The sequence below is a fragment of the Anolis sagrei genome, chromosome 4, assembly GCF_037176765.1.
Source record: "Anolis sagrei isolate rAnoSag1 chromosome 4, rAnoSag1.mat, whole genome shotgun sequence".
In the NCBI taxonomy this organism is placed as follows: Eukaryota; Metazoa; Chordata; class Lepidosauria; order Squamata; family Dactyloidae; genus Anolis; species Anolis sagrei.
The window spans coordinates 37,755,938-37,780,225 of NC_090024.1; the positions used below are offsets into that span (position 1 = coordinate 37,755,938).

Here is a 24,288-nt window from a genome sequence, read left to right on the forward strand (position 1 = left end):
ATTCGGCCCGGCCCTAGTTTTATTGTGTTATGGTGTATTGTTTTTATTGTTTACTGCTGTTATTTTATTGTTTGATTTGCTTTAAATTATGTGTTTTTGCTATGCTGTTGTTTTATTGAGGCCTTGGCCTGTGTAAGCCGCATCGAGTCCTTCGGGAGATGCTAGTGGGGTACAAATAAAGTTAATAATAAATAATAATAATATGGCCGGGCGGCTAGGTTGTTGAAGTACTCTCGCCACAAGGCGGTATGGCCATGGAGGCGCCTTGCCCAGGAGTAGTAAGGCAGCAGGGCCAAAGAGGTGTTGCTATGGCCAGCAGTGGGCAGTTAGGCCATTTTTGCACATGCGCTGTAGCATCTTTTTGCTTTTCTGGCTTTTTAAGTCTCTTCCACCATGTTTTTCAGTGTTTTATGAGTGATGATCACTCATTGGCCTGATAGGTGTATTGTGTTCAAATTTGGTGTCATGTTGTCCAGTCGTTTTTGAGTTATGTTAATCCCACAAACGAACATTACATTTTTATTTATGTAGACTAGCCATCCCCTGCCGGTTGTTGCTGTGGTGATCTGGAAAATAAAGTAATGAGAAAGTGCTGGTTTCTAATCTATGTGATGTCTTTCTACTTGTGGGTAAACAGTATTTCTTGCTGGGTTGTTGTAGGTTTTCTGGGCTATATGGCCATGTTCTAGAGGCATTTTCTCCTGACGTTTCGCCTGCATCTATGGCAAGCACCCATTTTCCTTCTTCCAACAGACCTCATGACCTCTGAGGATGCTTGCCATAGATGCAGGCGAAACGTCAGGAGAAAATGCCTCTAGAACATGGCCATATAGCCCGGAAAACCTACAACAACCCAGTGATTCCGGCCATGAAAGCCTTCGACAATAGTATTTCTTGCTGTTTCTTTGTCAGTGTTGATGTGGAGATTGTATGGTTTGCCTACTCTGGAACAGGCAACATATAATTGTCCCTTTCAAATCTATGATACTATATCTCTCTGTGTGTGTATCATATATATCTATCTATATCTATGGCTGGATGGTTCTTTCTCAGGAGAGCTTTGATTACATTTTCTTGCCCTGGTGAAGGGAGTTGGACTGCATGACCTTAAGTATTTTCTGTTGGTCATGGGGGTTCTGTGTGGAAGTTCGCCCCAATTCTGTCGTTGGTGGGGTTCAGAATGCTCTTTCATTGTAGGTGAACTATAAATCCCAGTAACTAATGTCAAGGTCTATTTCCCCCGAACTCCATCTGTGTTCATATTTGGGCATATGGAATATTTGTGCCAAGTTTGGTCCAGATCCATCACTGTTTGAGGCCATAGTGCTCTCTGGATGTAGGTGAACTACAACTCTCAAACTCAAGGTCAATGCCCACCAAACCCTTTGTGTTTTCTGTTGGTCATGGGAGTTCTGTGTGCCACGTTTGGTTCAAGTCCATCATTGGTGGAGTTCAGAATGCTCTTTGATTGTAGGTGAACTATAAATCCCAGCAATTAAAACTCCTAAATGACAAAATCATATATATCATTTAGGAGTTTTGATTGCTAGGATTTATAGTCATTAATCTATCTACCTATCTATCTATCTCTATATCTATCTCTAGATCTCATATAGATAGATAGATAGATAGATAGATAGATAGATAGATAGATAGATAGATAGATAGATAGATAGATAGATAGATAGATAGATAGATAGATAGATGACGGTCACTCCTTGGGTTAGTAGGCCAGGGAGGCGTCTGGTAACCTTGGCAACCGGGCCTCCCTTCCCCCTCCTCGTGCGTCCAGGAAGGAAGGGATTTCCCGGCGCATTCGAATGACGCAGGTCGCCTTCGCAGCCGCACGTGGGTTGCTCAGAGTAAGGAAGACTGGGAAGCCTGTCTACGCAGGGAAGACTGGGCTTTACACTTCACTCTAAGCCGGTAGGTACTATTTATTTAAAAGGGAAGGCTAAAGACACTGAAACGGGACCCTCTATTAATCCCTAGCCTTGCACCATGGAAATTCAAAGTGGTGCTAAACTGCTTTAATTATAAGGTGTAGATGCACCCTTTGCTTCTCATCTGGCTGGTTACAAGGATCAGATCACTCCTTGCCTCAACAGACTCAGCTGTGATTTATAGTACAGGTTGAGAACTCCTTTATCTGAAATCCTCCAAAATTGTCTATGTGAGTGGTTGAGGCTGGGTCATGTAGAACCAGCCACAGCCACGAGGTGCAGAGCTAACCTGAAGAAATGGGGCTACAAGTTGGAGTCCACGGCATGCGAGTGTGGAGAAGAGCAAATTACAGGCCACCAACTACACTGAAGTCTGAGCCAGTTCAAAGCAGATATTCTGGGTTGTATGGCTGTGTGGAAGGACCCTTAGCAGCAAGTTCTCCACAAAATGGAAGGAAGCGCCTATAGACTTCATTATACCTCCGGCTTCTCTGGCTCACTCCTGTTCAGATATCAGCCAGCACACCAAAGCCTTAAATCAAGAAATAGTTTTCTGAGATTAAGATACTCTCAGGAACACCTCAGCAAGCAAGAGTCCAAAAGTGGCAGGCTAAAACCTCGGCCTCATGTAACCCGCACAGAGTCCCTTGGGGAGATGGTAGCGGGGTATAAATAAATAAATAAATAAATTATTATTATTATTATTATTATTATTATTAACCCATAGCTGATACCGAATGAGAGACTCCCTCCTGGACACATAGAAGACTGGGCGACTTGGAAGGCACTGAACAGACTGCACTGTGGCACCACAAGATGCAGAGCCAACCTTAAGAAATGGGGCCACAAAGTGGAGTCCACGACATGCGAGTGTGGCAAAGAGCAATCCACAAACCACCTATTACAATGCAGTTTTGAGCCCTGCCAGATGTACAATGGAGGACCTTCTCATAGCAACACCAGAGGCACTCCAAGTGGCCAGCTTTTGGGCAAAGGACATATAGCATAGTGCCAAGTTTTTAACTCTTGTTTGTGGCTTTTTATACATTGTAACTGTATTCTCAATTTGCTTCTGACACGATAAATAAAATACATTGAAGTCATGCAATGCTGTTTGAGCTGCATTATATGGTCAAATGGAGACCTCTATAATCTCCTTCAGTGCAGTTCAGACTGCATTAGATGGGTCAGCACAGCATGGTGCTAAATGGGTCTACACTAGGCATGGGCAAATGTGGGCCCTCCAGCTGTTTTGGAATTCAACATCCACAATTCCTAACAGCCAGTACGCCGTTAGGAATTGTGAGAGTTTAAGTCCAGAACACCGGGAGGGCCCAAGTTTGCCCATGCCTGGTCTACGCTGACCATATAATACAGTTGGCTGTGTAGATCCAGCCAGAGATAATCACAATTTTGTGTTTCAGTGATTCAGTGTGTATCAGCTTTGCTTCAAGATCTACTTATCTATCTACCTATCTAAATTTTGTGTGTGAAATTGGCTTCAGGCTGGATCTAAAGTCTGTACGAAATATAAATCAATTTCATGTTTAGATTTAGGAGCCCCCGGTGGTGCAGTGGGTTAATTATTATTATTATTATTTATTAAACCCCTGCGCTGGCAGGACTGAAGACCGACAGGTCACAGGTTCGAATCTGGGTAGAGTGTGGACGAGCTCCCTCTATCAGCTCCAGCTCCTCATGCGGGGACATGAGAGAAGCCTCCCACAAGGATGGTAACACATCAAAACATCTGGGCGTCCCCTGGGCAACGTCCTTGCAGACAGCCAATTCTCTCACACCAGAAGCGACTTGCAGTTTCTCAAGTCGCTCCTGACACGACAAAAAAAAAAAAGTTTATATTTGAGTCCCTGTCCAAATATAGATGTCTGAAATGCCTTGAAATCCAAAACACTTCTGGTCCCAAGGATTTAAGATAAGGGATACTCAACCTGCAATTTTTTTAAAATGACACATAGAAAAAGTACATCTCAGAGTTAAGGCTTGCACATTCTTTCATTGTGCATGACAAGGCAACAAATCAAACTGTGTATTTAATGTTTCCTCGGTCATCTATTGGGAAGCTGGTTTCCTCCCACTGCCTTTTAAAATGTTTTGCTAACAGCCAGACACCATCGTATTCAGATCATTTGAATGTAACTATAGGATCCTGACCAATGTACTGCAGTTTTATAATTTGGTCAGGCTTATACCATCTGCTAATAGTCTGCTTCTGTGCATTTTTATTTGCCAATGTGTCCCCTTACTATATTGCAAATAGAGGAGTGTGCATGAGATCCAAGGCTGCAGTAACCTTAAAAAAAACTGAGGGAGCTTGTGAATATTATTAGCAAAAACATTATTACTGAATTTCTAAAAAAATAATAAAACAGATAAAATGCATTTTATCAGTATTTTAGGCAATGGGCAAGAACAAGGCGAAAGGTCAGAAGCAAATGAATGTATTCCACGTGGCCAACAGAAAAATAATGAAAGCTAAGAGTAAAACAAAGCCAGTGACAACCAGTTTGAAAAAGGTAAGTGCTTTGTTTTTCCTGCACAGCAGGGGGTTGGCTGGATGACCTTTGGTGTCTCTTTCAACTCTAGGATTCTGTCATCCAACAAGTGTCATCTTAAATGTATTAAACATGAATACACTGCCACCTTCAGTTTGGTGCTGATATTTTTCTTTGGATTTTGCTTTTGAGGGTTTATGCTCAAGTTAGCCTTAAACCCAATTTACTGCTTCCTTATATATCGTGAGTGCTTTGATTGTGTTTTCCTGCATGGCAGGGGATTGGACTGAATGGCTCATATGGTCTCTCTCAATTCTGTGATTCTATGAATACATTTCCAAAGAGGTAATTGTGTTGCTCTGTTGCCAGCTTGAGTATGGGATGGCACAGATATGGTGGAGCAGAAGTAGATACCCTTTTCTCAAGAACTATAGCATGTTGTATATTCAAAGAACCCATGCAACATACAGTACATCAACCTCATAACCTGGAATATCAACCTCATAACCTGTAATGTAGCTAGAAGGAAGAGTATTCTCTGTTCTAAGTGATTTAAAATATGATTTAATTTAATTTGTACAGTTATTACATGGTCAAACTATTATAGTAGCTTCTTGAAAATTCAAAATCTCTGTATTTCTCTCTTTCTCTAAAGATCAATATTGTGAATGATGAGAAAGTTAATACAGTGAACAAAGTATTCACAGAAGTTCAAAAAGAAGTTAAACAATTGTCAAAGGCGATTGCATCAGACTCTTCAAAGCGAACTCAGGTAACAAAACCACATTTGTTTATACACCAGTCCCCTTGATCTGTATCTTTAGTTCATAAACTGATATACCCAGAATTTTAAAGCACAAGACCTTCAATTCTTTACATTGTTAAGATTAGCTGCATGCTCATCTATACAAGCCAAAAACTCCAGCCTCACAATGAATGGAAGGCAATGCACAAACTTCCAATATTTATCCCAGTGTTTTAGCTTTGAATCATATTTGCCCCACTTTGGGTAATGGTTTTCGGGCAGTCTGGACTGCTGGCTCAAGTCTGATTTAACCTGTCCAGATGGGACACTGCTGCCATGTGGCCATGTTTCCGCACCTCAAAGCTGACCATGGAGCTCCATGAGAGCTTCTGGCCATCCTGGGTGCATCTGCTGACATCAGAACTGGGTGCCAGTGTGAGGAGGGAAAACGGGCCCAAATGCCTATGCATCCAGCCAATCTCTCTTTCTTTCTGGTCATGTGGGTGTCCTTTCTGGCACTGGCGAGGGTGCCTGTCATACCCCGGAGTTTTTATGGAGCTGTGTGGCTAGCTAGCTAGCAGTGGTGACACGAAGAAGAGGAGCTGCTGTGTTCTGCTGTTGTGTAAACATTGATGCTAGGTCTGGGGCTGTTGTGGGGCACATTTACACCAGGCTGAATTGCATAGAGTAGATGACCTCTTACTCTTGACAACTTGCTATAGTGTTGTATGACAGGTTATCAAGGGCAAGTGACCACAGATTTTGTTGGAGGAAATGGAAGAAAACAATTTAAGTAATAACCTGGTCTTTAGCTAGAAGGCTTATGAAAGAAACAGTCCATCCCAGAAACATTGGCAGAAGTACAAATTGGAAACCCCAGGGAGTGGGAGAAGATAACATTTTCACAGAACATTTTCTAATATTTCTCTTCATTGTCTTTATATATTGTTGACATATCAAAAGCGAAGTTGTACTGCATATATACATATCTACAGTATATATCCTATATTATACTGTACATTCGTATATTGTATACTATACCATAGTATATATTGTCTTCAGCTATCAGTGACTTATCTGTAGCAACTGTTTTGAGGAAAACTGGTTAGAGTTCAAAGAAAATATATTTTTTACAATACAGGCAGTTCCCAATTTACAGTTATAAATATCCAACTTACAAATGACTCACCGTTAAGAATGGAGTGAGACAACTGGAAGGGAGAGAAATCTACCCCTAGGGAGGAAAATTCACTCCTGGAAGAGTTATATGGGGGGAAAGGTGTCTCAACTGAATCTTTATCACCTATCCGTGGCACAGACAGCAATACACACACCACAGGGATGTTAACCCTTCCCTATGGATGGCATAGGGTAAAGGTAACACCCCTGTGGTGTTTGTTCTGTTGTCTGTGCCAAGGATTGGTTATATCTACCTATCTGGCTGGAGTTACTCTTAAACAATGTACTTATCACAATTTACAAACATATTCAGCTTAAGAACAAAACTACAGAACCTATCTTGTACTTCAGTGTATGTTTTCCACTTCAGGTTCCAAAGACCATGGAAGGTGAACCAGCCAACGTGGAGGCTGCTGCTAACTTATTGTCTCAGTTGTAGTGCAAAAGGATGTGTCTGCATCAAGGTTCCATCTCTGGTATAAAAAAAATGACAACTTTTTGTATAGTTCTTTATTGTATTTTAAAGATCTTCTTAATGTACAAGTATTGGCACTCTGTTACAAATAGTGCTTTCCTATATCTAGGAACATGGAATGTCAGAAGTAAAAAAAGGGAAGAAACTTAAAGTGCTATTAAAAAGGCACTCCATAAAAATATTATCAGTGTTCACTGAAGAAAATGGAGTAATCTCTAATAAATGCCCTTCTTTTTACAATTGGCAGTGGACTTTTCAGACACAATTCCTGTATTTTAGAATGACTGTTCCCAGGGAGACCAAATCTGAACAAATACAGCTATCTCTTTGAACAAATAAGAGATCTGTGATCAGTTCAGTACAATACTGTATTGTACTGTAACTGTATTGGAGTACCATAACAGCTGAATGCCATCCCATCCACTGCATTTAAACGCCAGTTCTTTTTTCTGAATGTAACATTTGTTCATCACAGTAAGATGATGTGTACCCAGTGTTGAATTACAGAAGTTTTACATTCATTATTTTCAATACTTGTGTTATGAAAGAAAGTCTAAAATATTGTAGTTAGAGGTAGATGAGGCAATCTGGCTGTTTCATATCTAATAGTTCAGTATCTGCACATCAAAGAGATCACAAATGCCTTCATTGTCATCCAGGTTGAAGCTGTAGTCATCTTCAGGAGTAGGAGAGAGTCTTAAGAGAGGAAAAACTGCAAGGAAAAAAGTTTCCAAATTTAATCACAGTCCCTTTGGCCACAACATCCTTGCTACATCTACTTTCTTTTTTAACTAGAAATCCAGCACCTAATCAATTAAACCAGATGCAGAAAGAATAAACTTAGCAATAAAATAAAAACAAATCCAAGTCATGTTAAGACTAGAGATTAATTTTTGCTACTAGAGCAGAACCAAAGTGCCCCCTCTTTTTTGTTTTCCTCAAGCTAGCTTCACTTCAGCACCACAATTTAAAAAGAAAAGGGAATCTTGTTACAATTTCTGAAAAAATTAAGAGGAGTTGAAAACCTTTGCTAGTTTACTGCAAATCACATTGATTTATCTTAATGCACACCTCTGAACTGCGGGGCCAGAAACTTGTAATTAATATCATAATTTTGTCATAAATATGGATACAACTATATTATTTTCTGCCCCACTATTCCGGTTACTTTTGCCCATGATACATTTCCAAGAGCTGTTTTGTCTGGGGGGAGAAGGTGTGGAATATCCTATTCTATTACCTGTTAAGACTACTATGAAATTATTAGAATACATAGTACCTTCAACTTTTTGTTAAGGACAAAGGTCAAGCAGGGGCTAGTGTAAACAAAAAAATATTTCTCATTAAGAGATGCAGGTTTATGAGCTAATACAATTTTTGTTGCTGATGTGATTACAGGTTTGCTTATGGTTTCATTCAAACACTGATTTTGAATTGGAGACCAATCTATCAACCACAGTGCAAATATCCTCTGAAGTACACTGAAAAGGAGCATCTAAAGTTATTTCCTACATTCTTTAGGTGTAATTTAAAGAATTGAAGTCAAGTGTAGTAATTGTCCCAGATTCAATTCTTTGTTCAGTCCTCTGGTCCCATTTTTATGCATAAATTGCTCAGCAAGGAACTAAAGCTGGCACACTTCTTCACTATAAAATGCAGCTCCAATTCCAATATTGCAGCTACCATTATGATTACCATGTGAAGTGCACTAGCTCATACTTTAATTTTGTGGAAGCAATTCCAAACACATATTACTTCTGGGTAAGCATACTAGAATAAGGGCTGGTGGCCTTGTATTGTCACATAAAATTAGAACCGTGGAATGCCAAATAGTTAACTGAGGCTGTTAATGTAAAATTTTAACTAACAAAAATGGCTTTGAATATACTACTGAAAACATTTTCTTAAATTATAAAAAGTTTACTTTTTTTGTCTCCAGGTATAAAGTGGAAGAGATAGCACACACCAGCCTCAAATCGATTTGGGTGATTGAAAAATTGTCAGGAAAAATAGGAATATCCATGGTGGAATTGGAAATCTACACAGCACAAGATCTTGTAATTAATCATCAGGCAAGCAAGAGATATTTCACAAATTCTTGAAGACCAAACATGTTTCTATTTGCCACAGTGCAAAAGAAGAAGAGGCAGCTATGGCTACATCAGGTCCATGCTACTGGCCTTGGAGAGAGGGAGGAAGCGGACAAAAGCTCCTCCCCATTGCCAATCTGATTTATTCAGATTGTTAGCCTGAAGGCAGGAAACTGTCAAATTAACAATCAGTATGCCAAACTTTGTAGTTGAAGAGTGGGATAAAAATATTCTAAAAATAGAAATGTGGCTAGGTTTTCACAAGGGAAATCATCGCCCATGCTAAACATGTGAACGAGAATTGAAACGTGTTTAATAGAGAAGTAATAAGGGGGGTTATTCACTTCAAATTGCAATTTCAGTTTTTTAAAAAATCTTCCAACTTGTTGCTGTATTGCATTGAGATAATAGGATGTATAGTTTTGCCAGGCTGAGGAAGGCTGCTTTAGAAATATGCCTCTAATATGCATGATATGATTTAATATTTTTATCTTGTTACTGGTAAAGGAATTCACAAATAGTTGTTGAGCTTGTTTACTTTAAATATTATTAATTTTTGATCTGATCAGGGATCTATTGAATTATACCAGAATAAAGACCTCACAACCTCTGAGGATGCCTGCCATAGATGGAGGCAAAACGTCAGGAGAGAATGCTTCTGGAACATGGCCATACAGCCCGAAAAATCTACAACAACCCATATGCAGGATGTTTCCATTAGACTAAAACATTAAGTATATTGAGTTGGATCCAGATTTAGGCTTGTGCAAACAGCTCTTAGAAGGAGACCTTTTCACTCTTGTTCCCTAAAGAAGTTAGGGAAATTTCCTCAATGTGTTGAGCTGGTGTCTGTAAAATCAGATAGAACCACCTTCCATGAAAAGACAGCTCTTGCATCTATACCACTGTACATCTCTTTAGAAATGCAACTAATGTTTGAAATAAATATTCATAGAATGTTCAGAAAACTATTAAAATAAACTTACTATCAGAGGACATCAGTTCATCAATAATGTCACTGTTAATCATGCCTATTGAAAAAAAAAAACACATTTGCAAATTTAGTAAGATCAAATTACCTAATAATGCAGAGGTTACAAAATTCTTAAACAACTAATTTGCTCTTGTAGTTAAATCAAGTAAATGTTTTAAGCTGCTCAGTTACTTAAAGTTCCTGAATCTTTTCTCTTGACTTCAATTTTTTTACTAATAATATCCTGTAGTATGTTTCTGGAGAAAACTGCTTTCCACTTGACATTGCGTTACAAAATTAAAGCATTCAACATACAACATAAAATTTCAAGTTAGTTATGAAGAGCACCCTGATTTATCTTTTTAAATTAAAAAACCCCCTCAGAACCTTCCAAACCTTAACATTAGTATTTCAAAGGATGTTCTTTTACCTCCAGACTCATCCATCTTTGTTATGTCAAATGGGTTGGGTTTGAGAATACTATTAACATCTAGCGGAATGAACGACTGACAAGTATTTGGGCTCGTCACAGTTTCTGTTACAAGGCTCTCGTACAGCTCAGAACTGGGAACGCTGGCACAGAACGTCTCAGGGGTTGGGATGTCTTGTAAACTGATGTCTGTAACAGCAGAAAAGTTGGCCTTAGAAATTGATATGCTTCACCACAACAGACTAACAATATGGGATCTGCGATTCTGCTATAATACTGATATACAATCCAAAGAGGAAAAGATTATAAAAATTGCCACATTAGTAAACACACAGGATATAACTGAAAAGCCACTCTTAGGCATACAAAGTTTGCATTTTGTTTACAGCTGTCATCTATATGTGCAAAGCACACTCTTACCTTCCAACAGTTCTGGAAAGCCACATTTTCTACTTTCAACAATATTTAATGTCAGCCCACCTGTATAGTGTTCCAGTAATAATGATAACTGAATTGATGTCAATATTATTCTGCAGTAGTAAAAAAATGTTTGGGATATATGTATTAACAACGGAAATGGGATTCTCTCTATTTGTAAACCATCTCTGCCCATCAGAAAAGAGGCAATAAAAAAATCATAATTAACTTCCTGAGTCTAAACTGAGAAACTTTGGTTATCAGTCTGTGGTTTATGAGCCTCAATTATCCTGACAATCTGAGTTAGGGTTTGACTGTAAACAATGCACTTTTAACTAGAAAACCTTTAGGACTCCCAGGAAAATGATGCATCAGATTCTAGTGACATCTATTAACTCCCAGGTAGCTACTAGAAAGGAATAAAGTATGCTTAGGGAAGAGGAGATCTTAGTATACTCAGTATGACTTCAGGAATTGTGTGATTAAAAAGTGAACTGTAAACATATCGGGTTTTGTTTGAAAGTCCTTTCACCATACACCATTTCTAGTAATCATTTAATACAGAATGTTTGAAAACAATACAGGAGTAACAAGGAAATCCAGGTACAATATACTTTTGTCCATTTAAATGTTTTGCATTTAGGTCCATTTAAATGTTTTGCATTTAATTCCAAGAAAGAAGTTTTTGAATAATTTTGCTACATTGAAGTGTCACATATAAGCACCAGTTATGTTCGAATGATCATAATTCCACTAATCCAAGCAATGGAAGAAATTTCATAATTAACTGTACCTGTTGTTGCCATATCTGCACCTGGTGTCTGGGACAAAGATAACTCCTGATTTGGAGTTCCAGATTCTTGTAACGTCTGAGGCTCTGCATCCATTTTAGAGGGAGTCAAGGGAATTGTAGATTGAGAAGGAAGATGTAGAAGGTCATCTGGTGGAGGGACAGGAAAAACCACTGGCTTGGAAGAACTGGACTCTTTATTTATGAGCAGCACATGAATAGGCCCTGAATTACTCTTGAGATTGATCTGGTATTTCTTTTGTCCCTTGAGAGAAATACAGGGCAGATAAAAGGTAAAGTTACAAGTTGAATTAGCTGTGGGCATTGGGTTAGTAATCAAACCTAAAAGGTAAAGGTAAAGGTTTTCCCCTGACATTAAGTCCAGTTGTGTCCGACTCTGGGGGTTGGTGCTCACCTCAATTTCTAAGCCAAAGAGCCAGTGTTGTCCAGAGACACCTCCAAGGTCATGTGGCCAGCATGACTGCATGGAGAGCCATTACCTTCTCACCAGAGCGGTACCTACTGATCTACTCACATTTGCATGTTTTCGAACTGCTAGGTTGGCAGAAGTTGGGGCTAACTGCAGAAGCTTACCCTGCTCCCTGGATTCGAACTTGCAACCTTTCTCTTAGCAAGTTCAGCAGCTCAGCGGTTTAACCTACAACACTACCGGGGGCTCCAGTAATTAAGCCTAGTATGTCAGAAACTACATGAAACCCATGTATTGCATGGCATGGAGAATCTTTGGGCAAGAGATTTTTTTCTGATCAATGTCCCTTCCCCATATAAGACCCTCGTGTTTGTAAGGGACTGACCTGCAACAGAAATGCAAAATATGGGTATGATAAGGGGTGTTACAATAGGAATTTCTTAGGCTACAATACTCACCAAATGAGGTGAAAAAACAATAAGGAAAGACTTGTACCTAGAACTAATGCCCGTTCACCCCATCAACATGTTTTGCATTTGTAATACTACCCACATTCCCCTTTCGCTTTTACAGCATTCTTCCCAGCAGCTTAGGAAACTTCAAACTTAATTAGATGCCTGTTATATTGGGAATGTTAGTCATCTTTTTGTGTGTTTTAATGCATTTTACTATTTTTAAAAAAGATTGAAACTAAACGAGTGTTACTTTTACAATTTCTGGGGGCTACAAAAACGATGATTATAAAACTAGATGTAAACAAATTCCTCAAGTAAATCCTGCCTGGAACCAAACTTTGTCCCTCATCCACTTTTTTCTTTTGCTAATCCATCAAGTTTAAAAAGCTGAGTATACATACCACCTGAGGAACAGGAACCTCCAACTGTGTGCCAGAAGGTGCCTGGATTGCTAGTAGTGTATCCCCTGATTATGAATTGCCACGTGTTAACAGAAGGATTTGTACACACTTCTCAATGCTATAAAATTAATTCAGTACACATTTGTATCCTCAGCTTGAAATCATATACATGTGCATTCACTTCCTAGAAGCCATATTCAGATGTAATTAGATTTAATTAGCCCAAGTATGTGGAAAAGAGAGCACAACATGCCTATACTTTATCCCCATGTTTCTACTTCTAAGCGTGTAAGAGAAGACAGTCTCCATGACTGAAAACAAGTGTTTCAGCTCACATGACAAGCCTTCATAGATGGAACGATGTATTTACTCAAATCTAATGCCCACATTTTTGGCTAAATGACCTGGTCAAAATTATGGTGTGCACTAGATTTGTCTAATATGGTAACCTTCATGCTGAGCCAAAGCAAAAGGGGAAGCTGCTTCTGGAGCATCTCTTTGAGGGACGTCATCTCTAATTCAATGGCCAGGGCTCAATCCTATGCAATCCTTGGATTTGTAGTTTGGTGAGGCAACAGCATTCCCTGGCAGAGAAGGCTCAAGGCCTTGTAAAACTACAGCCCCCATGAGTCCATGGCATTGAACCAAAGCAATTAAAGTGGATTCATTCTACATCATAGGTTTTCTTTTCTGTTGCTGGAAGCTTTGATGTTCAAACACCTTCATTTTTAAAAAAAGAAATTCTAACCAGGCAGCAACTGTAATCAGCATATTTTTTGGCCAAATTACAAAGAGTGCATTTTTGCCGCTGCACGTTACGTTCTGCAGCAAATACTTTTTTTGAAAATTGAGATGTACATTAGATTTGATGGTGCATTAGACTCAAGTAAATACTGGTAGCTGAATCAGACTTAACAGTGTCTGGAAGCAGATATGAGGATTGTATGTATAGGAGAGTGTGTTGTCAACATAACATAATCTATATTAAAAGCACCATGCTTTATGAGAAGCTATTTTAATTGTGTAACATCAAGGCGTTTCTGCTTTGTGATAACTTAAGATAAACCTATTCTGGAGTTTCCTTGGCAAGGTTTATTTCCAGGTTTGCCACTGTCTTATTCTAAGGCAGAGAGTGTGAAACTTGACAGTAGTTTACACTGGCTGAGTTGGGCATTTGAACCTTGTCTCCATCAGAGATCCAGTCCAACACACATAGCCATACCATTATACTAGTTTTCCTGAAGAGGGCCACTTTTTTTGTAACTTGGCGACATCACATTTCTGTATTCTGTCCACTTTATTCTCCACAGAGGTGTAACATTTCTAAAATTTTGAAGCCATGAAAAGAATTGTAAGCATTTTTTTTAAAAAAGGAAAATGCCATTATTAGCACCCTGTGCAGATTGAACCTCTATTATATTAAGAAAAATGTGTTATATGCAACTTGGTTTGGCATAAAATATGAATGTATGATAAAGTAAACACAACATTTATTGAAAAAAGAAATCCACATTAAATTTATTTCTTCTTACAAATGGTACAATGATAGTGTTATATAATAAAAATAATAATATCATCATCTACTGCAGTGATTTTCAACCTGTGGGTCCCCAGGTGTTTTGGCCTACAACTCCCAGAAATCCCAGCCAGTTTACCAGCTGTTAGGATTTCGGGGAGTTGAAGGCCAAGAACCACTAACTATTGTGTTCTCCTTAATATATTTACTCAGCAGCCAAATAAGGTTTATTAGATCTTATTTCATTAACAGGGGTGTGTTTGGAATTCCAGTTCTTTTGCATCAGATGATAGTATGCAACATTTTGAGATAGTGAAACACTTCTGCAAAAGGGCAAAGAAAGTTTTTTGGGGGGAGGAGGGGGGGGTGTAAGATATTTATATTTCTGTCTTTGAACAACCTCATTGCTTCTGAAAAGATGCAGCTAACTTCAATTTCTGAATAACCAATAATGCTAATTACAAAGCCTATGGGCCACTAAGTCAACATCACAGGTTTCCCCCACAAAGTGATCATATTGTCCACCAACTTACCATTGAAGCAATCACAAATGTCTTCATGGGTGATGTATGAAAAGGTGGACCAATGTCAAGGATTTGTTTTTCAAAATACTATGATAAAACAACATTAGACTTGGAATATTTTCAAAGAGGAATTGCAATTTTTGTTTGAATCTTTTGTTTGGCATAAAATGCAGCAGTGGCTGGAAGTACATAGTTAAACATAGCAGAACCATCATTTTTTTTAAAATGTGGTTTTGACAAAAACTCACTATGGCGTTTTTACTTAGGAATAAACCTCAAGTAAAGATGCTATGTACAATACATTTCTTTTTGATATTTTTACCAGCCCCATAATGCCATTCAACTCTGACAGACCTTCTTTTATAGTAGTTGCATTTGAATGGCCAGCACATGAGAACACTGTGTGGGTTTCTGGAAGAAATCTGGAACACTGCCTTCAACTCTTGTATCCCAGGCATTGAACAGTGCACGGCATACTCCTTAGGAAACATGTATAGGATCAGGCAAGTAAACAATGATCAACTACCAAAGAAACATTGCAATCACTCCATTCTCAAAACTCTCATTAAATGTTTTAAAGGATATTGTTTATTCTCAGAATCTTCCTTCACATTTTTTATGCTTTGCTGCAACCATATTTTCTGCTGATCTAACTCTTTTTCTTTTAATTCAAGATCTTGAATTTCGGCTTCCAGGTATCTCAACCTGTCCACAATCTCTTTTGTATTGCAGCCAGCACCCACACCTCTTCAAAGAGAACAAAAAACAACAACAATATTGACATAGATACAAGGTGGTAACATTGGCTTAAAATACTTTAGCATTAGTGATTTAGAAATCTTTCAATGAGTATTATTTACATGTATGCTTTGAAAAAGAGTCGTACATTTCAGACCAAACCCAACAGCACATTTTTGCTGAAGGAAAACAATGGGGAAAATCAGTCTGTGATAAAAGACTGCGTTTTGATTTCCTCTAAATGAAGATTCTGATGGGTCAAGATACAATAGCAGAAATCCTATACTGAGCACTAATATAATTCTTCCCACATGCACACCTATGTCCTCCCACACCCCAACCCTGTCAAATCCCAGGAGCAGCTAACTGGAGGGGGAGAGGAGGAGGATGGAGCTGATTCAGGCAATGCAGAAACGGTTGACCTCATCTTGGAGGGGAGAACAAACCCTAGAATCATAAACCCATAGAGTTGGAAGAGATCCCAAGGGCCATCTAGTCCAACAGCCTGCCTTGCAGGAACATACAATCAAGTACCCTTGACAGGTGGCCATCCAGCCTCTGTTCAAAAACCTCCAGAGAAGGAAGGAGGCTCGACCACAAGGAAGCAGATTCCACTGCCAATTAGCTTTTTTCCCTATTATCTGGGTAGAATCACCTTTTCTGCAGTTTGAATCCATTACTTTGTATCTCAATCTCCAGAGCAGCAGCAAACATGCTTTTCCCCTTCTCATTTTGGCAACTTTTCAAATATTTAAACTTGGCTTTCATGTCCCTTTTGTGCCTTCTTTTCTCCAAACTAAACCTCCACAGCTCCCTAGCTGTTCTTCACAGGGCTTGGTTTCCAAACTTTTGTCCACCCTTGTCAATATCCTTCTTGAATTGTGGTACACAGTACTGAACACAGTGTTATTCTATGTGAGGTCTAACCAAAGCAGAATAGAGTGGTATTATAATTTCCCTTGATCCTATTGATGCAGCCTAGAATTGCACTGGCTTTTTAAGATTCCACAATGTACTGTTGACTCGTGTTCAAGCTTGTGATTTACTAAGACTCCTAGATCCCTTTTACATGTACTGTTTTCAAGACAGATATTACCCATCCTATATCTGTGCATTTCATTTTTATTGCCATAGTGTAGTACCGTAAATTTCTCCCTGTTGAAATTCTGTTTTTCATTCCCCTGGCAGCCCAAACCAGCCATATCTTGATTGTTTGAATCCACCCCTTGCTCCTCTCTCCCAGGTCCTAGACACCTCCAAGCAAGTGCAACAAAATCTCCAGTTTGAAATTTTACAAGTCAATGTTAACTTACTGAGCTAAATAAGCAAACCGACTGATTCTGTACAGGGGGGCTTTCAAGGTACCTAAGGGTTTGCAGTTCTCTTAAACAAACTTCCAGTATCTGCCAAACTGTATCTGAATAACACAGTACCAGAATATATAGATGAGGGTCATCAACATGTTGTATTCTTACATACATCTCATAATGATTATAAAATTGATCTTTGCAAAGGAAAACTATTATCTTCCACATCTTGTGTAACAAAATGTTTTTGTAAAGAAGTATGTATATCTTACTTCCATTGGATGCTGTTCTTTGACTTTTTTTCAATGAGATCTATCCCTTCCAAAACATTGGTGATATCATAGATCCGCCTCTTCTGTCTTACTGCAAGTGTATCAGCTGCCTGGTAAAAGAAAAAGAGAGACAAAGAACAATAAAGGGCAAAAGGTGAGGCTCATTAGATAGCTTCAGTGCCTCTGTACACGTCTCCAAGGGAACACTAATCACAAGACCAAAGGGGTAAATTTTCAACCTGCCACAGCCACAGATGTGCAATTAGATGTCTCGGACCACCCTTTCTGTCTCTGGAACAGGGACAGACACCTTACAAATGACCTCTTCAAAATATGCCTCAAGAAACATGTGAATGAGTTCTTTGAAAGTTATCCATGCATGAGTCAACTGGGTGGAGAAATGGAAAGAGGGAGGGGAGAGAGTTGAAAAGATGGTTCTTTTCAGCAACATGTGGGGGAAATGCCATTTTCTTTAAAATATTAGAAATGGAATACAGGAATGTGAAGGGTATGACAATTCACAGCAGCAAAGGAAAATAGGCTCCTTCACATCTTTTAAATTAAATGTAATTTTATTATGGACTTGCTTGCTATGCTATTATCACATTCTTGTGTCATAATGTGCTATTATCACATTCCTGTGTTGTAATATGATAGGTAATGGTTAAGCAAAAGAATAAATATTATGGCTATTGTGTATATGACAAATAATAAGAGAGAAACTGGTAAAATCCAGAGATGCTCAAGTATGCTCTAGTATCTATTGTAGTACCTATTATCCACGCTGGTGCTAAATATAACAGAAGAAGGAGAGTAAAGTTCAACCTGCAAGTAAGAGTCAACGTGATCAGAAATCTAAACTCGAAGCCTTAATTTTTTGTGTTGCCATGGATCCAATGAAAACTTTTGGAGATACGATCTGCCTGATTCTGCACCACAAACGTTGCCCACAACAACACAATGTGAAAGATTGTGTTTAGTTATTCTCTACCACATAGGTACAGTATGGCAAACAAACAACAACGTATAACGTATGGCAAACAAACAACAAAACAATCAAGAAATGGAAGTCTGGGTGTTTCACCCTGTGACTACATTTCAACTTTACACTGATGCAGCAATCTTAAGCTACATTTCAGTTCAATTTCTGAAAGATATGCAAACATTTCCAATGCTTCCCTCTTCGTCAACAGTTAATTATTTAAAGCCACAAACACAAGTCTAATTCAAAAGTCTGACTTTACATGAGTTCCAGGTTAGCACCTGTGACTAAAATCCAAAAAAAGCTTTGACCAATAGCACCATAAAGATAACAACAATATATTGATGTGCTGGATTTGTTTAGAATTTTGTACTCTATGATCAACATTTGGAAATTCAAACTCAAATGTATTTCTAGCATGGGTTTTAATTATGCATAATAGGAAAAACATTTTATAGATACTTACAGTGTGTATTTTAATAGGTATTGACATGCTGCACTTCACTTTCTTCAGTAACTACACAGCTGTTTATTCTACTCTTTCACTGGGTGTAAATAGGTGTTGGTCATAAAGTAGGTATTTCAAAGCTTGTCAAAAAAAACTTTGGAGCAAGCAACACTTAAATATACTGATTACTCATTCTCTACAATAGATACAGCTAATACTGTCTCGAGGTCTGCTTACAGTGACCAGTTCAGAACTCTGAAAAGACAAGTCTGGGTGAATCTACTGTAGAAATAATGCAATTTCACACAATTTTAATTGTCATCACTCAATGCTACAGAATCCTGGGGGTTGTAGTATCTTACTCTTTGGCAGAGAAGGCTCAAAACGGCAGTAAAAGTGGTGTCAAGCTGCATTAATTCTCCAGTGTAGATCCACTCTTCATTTCTGTCCTGGTAGTCTACTGGGTGAGGAGGAAGTGAGGAGTGTATAATGTAGAGACAGAAATGCACAGCCTTGCATATTTTTGGCTCTGGCTTTGCCCACTATTAGTATGTGGTTATCCAAAGGTTATCCCCAGGACAACACGGCCCTCTAAAACTTGTTTCAGTACATACTTGGAACCTACCATGATATATTTGTCTGATCAAAAATATCCAGAAACAAATCACCTGGTGCTGCATACACCTGCTTTCCCAATGCATCTTGAAACATATATTTTCTAAAACAGGTGTGTCTACCAACATTGTTTGTTGTCCCAAAACACAGATTAAGAAAAGTGCACTTCAGATTAGCTACATGGCCCATGCATTTCCCCTTCTCAAAAATTATTCTGGTGCAGCCACATTCCTATGGTATAATATATGGATAGAGTGAGTGTGTAGTTGGGACATAAGGAAAATGTAATATTAACAGACCATGAAATGAATGCCAACTAATAGTATTTACTGATGTCTTCTACACGCCTCAAAACTCCTCAACTATACAAATACACACATTTATGCAATTACAATGGTATGGATGGACCAATAGTAAGTGTAGAAATGAATCCCACACCCAATTCCAATCAGAATGAGTCACGTGACTGAATTTTAGTCACCTGGTACACAGCAACCTAGAAAGATCTGTCTGAAAGGAGGATGTTTAAACCTGAATATGGTAATGCAAGATAGGGAAACTTTGGTCCTTTATGTGTTTTTACTTTTTACCAAAAGTCCTAGGAAGCAGGGCCAATACCAACAAATGTAGCACCCCTAATCTAGCACCTGGGTCCACAGTAAGACAACAAAAAATGTAAAATAAAAATTGTACACATTAGCTCCCAACAAGTACATATAATATGGCTGATCCACTATCTCTCACATGAGATATCTTTACATCTTTACTATTATAGGGAGAAGCTTGCACTTTTTGGGTTGGATCCTCACCAAGCTACTTGTCATTCACATTGATGTGGTGTTTGTCATGAGTAATTTGTCACATTGATTGGATAAACTGAGTCTATATATGAATTACACAAATGGTAGAGCAAGCCACCTTTGGATGGTTTTCCATCACAGAAGCAGAATCTTCAACGGTCAAGTTCGTGAAGCACCTGTTGTTGTGTGGTTTCAAGCTATTTCTAGCCTATGGTGACACTAAGATGAACTGATCACAGGGTTTTCTGAGGCTAAGTATATGAATTTCCAAATATCACCCAGGGGGCTTCTAATGTCTGAGCAGGGATTTGAACCTGACCTCCAGAGTCACAGTCAAATGTTCAAACCACTATGTCACACTGGTTCCAGGTGGAGGAGAATAGAATTTTAGTACAAGTAACAGTTGATAAAAATATCCTTCATTTCAGAAAGAGCAGAAGATTGACTTAATAGCAAATTTCCTCTAATGGGTTAATCCTAGCAATGTTTGTTTGGATACAGGCTTCACTGAACTCGGAGGGACTTCCTTCTGGATAAATCTGCATTACTTTGGGCAGCTATCCCAACTGCAGACTTTCTTGGAACTAAAAACAAAACCACTGTAAATCAGATCAGCCATGGATTATTCATAGTTTCATAGCCATTAGTCTTTTAAAATCTTTATCTAGTAAAGCGGGACAGTAAGTCATGCAGCCATGTAGATGATGTAGAACTTCAACTCCCAATACAGCCAGAACACTCAATGGTTAAGAGTGCTGGGAATTGCAGTCCAACCACATTGGAAGTATTTTAGAGCCACATAACATCTTAGGGAAAAGTTCAGTTATGGTTCCAATTGGACATATCTGAAAACAAGATGCCCTAGGCCACTAAATAAAACACACACACATACACACAAGAAGAAAATAGATTCAACTCCTATCCAACTCCAGGACTGAAGCATTCTACACAAAAGTCTCTACAGCAGTGGTTCTCAATCTGGGGTCCCCAGATGTTTTTGACCTACAAGTGCCAGAAATCTCAGCCAGTTTACCAGGTATTAGGATTTCTGAGAGTTGAAGGCTAAAAACATCTGGAGACCCCAGGTTGAGAACCACTGCTCTACAGTGAGAAACAGAGAACTGGAAGAGTCCAAAAACTTAGGGTTCCTTCTTCTAACCCAGTGGTTCCCAACCTCTGGTCCTCCAGTTGTTCTAGACTTCAGCTCCCAGAAATCCCAGCCAGCTTACCAGCTGTTAGGAATTGTGGAAGCATTCCTATGCACACAACAAGAAAAGGAAGTCTCCACAAACTTAGACCTGCCTCTGATGTTGCTTCTTCTCTAGCTCCAGGGCTCTGCACGTTAGCTACACTGTCCCTGTACTGTAAATTGTGTGAAGGGTACCACAGCCCTATGCAGCAGCCACACACATATTTCTGCAATTAACATGTTCAGCCTATTGATGGAAAGATTTTAGGGTGGCTCTCCCCAACCAAGTATCTTCCAGATATTTGATCCATCAATAGAGGTCACATTATCTGGGGTTTATCCACATCACAATTTAAAATATCCAGTGGGTATTAGGTTGGGATATGCTGTCCTGGACCAATGGCCCACTTTGGCTGGGTGCATCTGCACTGTATAGAACGAATGCAATTTGGCATTACTTTAGATGCCATGGGATCCTGGGAGTTGTAGTTTTACAAGCCTGTTAGGAATTGTGGAAGTTGAAGTCCAAAACACCGTGGGGGGCCAAGTTTGTCCATGTCTGCTCTACATTCTAGAAGGGGCAAACTTGGACAGAGAAGGTTTGTAAAGCTACAACTCCCAGGATTCCATGGTAGCTAAAGTGGTACCAAACTGCATTAGTTCTACACAGTGCAGGTGCACACAGCCAAAGTGAGCTGGTGGCTCAGCAAACTTGTGACACTTCTTAAAATGACATGGTCAAAGAAGTGTCACATGTTTGCGGAGCCACCAGCCCACCTTGGCTGCATGCATCTGCACTGTGTAGAACTAATGTAGTTTGGCACCACATCGTCGGAGCCCTTGTGCTGGCAGGACTGAAAGGACATAGGTTCAAATCTGGGGAGAGCATGGATGAGCTCCCTCTGTCAGCTCCCACTCCCCATGTAGGGACATGAGAGAAGCCTCCCAAAAGGATGGTAAAACATCAAACATCCGGGCATCTCCTGGGTAATGTCCTTGCAGACGGCCAATTCTCTCACACCAGAAGCAACCTGCAGTTTGTCAAGTAACTCCTGACATGGGGGGAAAAAACTGACATGGTGCCATGCTATGGAATTGTGGGAGTTTAGTTTGGTGAGGCACTGGAATTATTGGACAGAGAAGGCTTAGAATCATAGGAAGAGACCTCGTGGGCCATCCAGTCCAACCCCTTGCCAAGAAGCAGGAAAATTGCATTCAAGGCACCCCTGACAGATGACCATCCAGCCTCTGTTTAAAAGCTTCCAAAGAAGGAGCCTCCACCACACTCCGGAGCAGAGAGTTACACTACTAAACGGCTCTCACAGTCAGGAAGTTCTTCCTAATGTTCAGATGGAATCTCCTTTCTTGTCATTTGAAGCCATTGTTCAGTGCCCTAGTCTCCAGGGCAGCAAAAAACAAGCTTGCTCCCTCCTCCCTATGACTTCCTCTCACGTATTACATGGCTATCGTGTCTCCTCTCAGCCTTCTCTTCTTCAGGCTAAACATGCCCAGCTCTTTAAGCAGTTCCTCATAGGACTTGTTATCCAGACACTTGATCATTTTAGTTGCCCTCCTCTGGACACATCCCAACTTGTCAATATCTCTCTTAAATTGTATTACCCAAAATTGGACACAATATTCCAGGTGTGGTCTAACCATGGCAGAATAGAGGGGGTAGCATGACTTCCCTGGACCTAGACACTATGCTCCTATTGATGCAGGCCAAAATCCCATTGGCTTTTTTTGCCACCACATCACATTGTCCACAAGGACTCCAAGATCTTTTTCACACGTATCTTTGCATTTCGTTTTTCCTGCCAAAGTGGAGTATCTTGCATTAGTCCCTGCTGAACTTCATTTTGTTAGTTTTGGCCCATCTCTCTAATCTGTCAAAATCATTTTGAATCCTGCTCCTGTCCTCTAGAGTATTGGCTATCCCTCCCAATTTGGTGTCCTCTGCAAACTTGACGATCATGCGTTCTAACCCTTCATCTAAGTCATTAATAATGATATTGAACTTGGCTTTTTTTGCCACTGCATCACATTGTTGGCTCATGTTTAACTTGTCGTCCACGAGGGCTCTGAGACCTTTTTCACACGTACTGCTCTCGAGCCAGGCATTGTCCCCCATTCTGTATCTTTGCATTTCGTTTTTCTTGTCGAACTACAACTCCTAGAATCCCATGACAGCTAAAGTGATGCATTCGTTCTATACAGTGAAGATGCTTTGGCCTTTGAGTCTTCTCTGACCAAGTAGGCTGGTGGCTCAGCAAACTATAACTCCAAGGATGCCAATGAGTCGTGGAAGTAACTGACTGCTGGGATTTGTAGTTTGGCGAGGCAACAACACTCTTGGTAGAGAAGCCTTCCACAAACTACTACTACATAGCAATGCAGCTCAGGCACGGGCAAACTTCGGCCTTCCCTCCGGGTGTTTTGGACTACAACTCCCACAATTCCTAACAGCCGGTAGGCTGTTAGGAATTGTGGGAGTTGTAGTCCAAAACACCCGGAGGGAAGGCCGAAGTTTGCCCGTGCCTGGCCTAACGCCAGCAGAGAGAGCAGCAGGGCTGGAGGAGGCCCACGCACCGCTTTCAGGTCGAGCACGCCGTCCTTGGCCTCCTGAAGGAGCGAGACGAACTTGGCGGTGAGGAGCCCCAGGCTCTTCTCCTGCCGGCGGCTGCTCAGGCTGCCTCCTTCCCGGCTGGGGCTGGGCACCGGCTCGCCCAGCAGCGACGCCATGCTGCAGCCCTCGCCTCGAGTCTCCCCCGGGCTTCCCACGCTTCCTCCTCGGCCGCCTCACTTCCCCTCCACCGCCGCCGCCGCCACGCGAAGAGAGAGAGCGAGCCTCCTCAGCCCTCGCGGCCCACCGGCTTGGTAGAGCGGAAGTGACGACACTGTTGCTAGGGCGACCGAGTTTTGTGTAGGGAAGGGGAAAAAAGGGGGAGGGAGTGTTTTGAAGGAGGAGGCCTCTTCCACACAACTGAATAAAATCCCACACTATCTGCTTTGAACTGGAAGAAGAGAAGAAGAGAAGGCTGAGAGGAGACCTCATA

The 24,288-nt window shown here is 40.1% G+C and overlaps 2 protein-coding genes across 3 annotated transcripts; one reads left to right on the forward strand and one right to left on the reverse strand.

Moving 5' to 3' along the window:
• The first annotated feature begins 1,839 nt into the window (after positions 1-1,839).
• On the forward strand, positions 1,840-9,465 carry RBIS (ribosomal biogenesis factor). Of its 2 annotated transcripts, none has more exons than XM_060775552.2 (5): positions 1,840-1,926; positions 4,353-4,477; positions 5,112-5,228; positions 6,751-6,856; positions 8,795-9,465. In XM_060775552.2, the coding sequence occupies exons 2-4, from the start codon at positions 4,364-4,366 to the stop codon at positions 6,817-6,819; spliced, it is 300 nt and encodes a 99-aa protein (XP_060631535.2). In that variant the 5' UTR covers positions 1,840-1,926; positions 4,353-4,363; the 3' UTR covers positions 6,820-6,856; positions 8,795-9,465. The 2 variants fall into 2 exon arrangements, with proteins under 2 accessions (XP_060631535.2, XP_067323477.1); XM_067467376.1 differs by having other exon boundaries at positions 4,361-4,477.
• Positions 6,876-24,117, reverse strand: E2F5 (E2F transcription factor 5). The gene is made up of 9 exons (XM_060775554.2): positions 23,822-24,117; positions 17,199-17,308; positions 15,467-15,628; positions 14,891-14,934; positions 12,842-12,906; positions 11,559-11,820; positions 10,349-10,537; positions 9,932-9,976; positions 6,876-7,567 (listed from the first exon to the last, which is right to left on the reverse strand). The coding sequence occupies exons 1-9, from the start codon at positions 23,972-23,974 to the stop codon at positions 7,458-7,460; spliced, it is 1,140 nt and encodes a 379-aa protein (XP_060631537.2). The 5' UTR covers positions 23,975-24,117; the 3' UTR covers positions 6,876-7,457.
• Between the last annotated feature and the right edge of the window lie 171 nt (positions 24,118-24,288).

Coding starts and splice junctions, on each gene's coding strand:
- RBIS (XM_060775552.2), top strand. CDS start 4,364: ATGGGCAAGAACAAGGCGAAAGGTCAGAAGCAAATGAATGTATTCCAC. Junction 4,478..5,111: donor TGACAACCAGTTTGAAAAAG/GTAAGTGCTTTG, acceptor CTTTCTCTAAAG/ATCAATATTGTGAATGATGA. Junction 5,229..6,750: donor ACTCTTCAAAGCGAACTCAG/GTAACAAAACCA, acceptor TTTCCACTTCAG/GTTCCAAAGACCATGGAAGG.
- E2F5 (XM_060775554.2), bottom strand. CDS start 23,974: ATGGCGTCGCTGCTGGGCGAGCCGGTGCCCAGCCCCAGCCGGGAAGGA. Junction 15,629..17,198: donor AAGAACAGCATCCAATGGAA/GTAAGATATACA, acceptor TTCTCTTTGAAG/AGGTGTGGGTGCTGGCTGCA. Junction 11,821..12,841: donor AGGTTCCTGTTCCTCAGGTG/GTATGTATACTC, acceptor ATTTCTCTCAAG/GGACAAAAGAAATACCAGAT.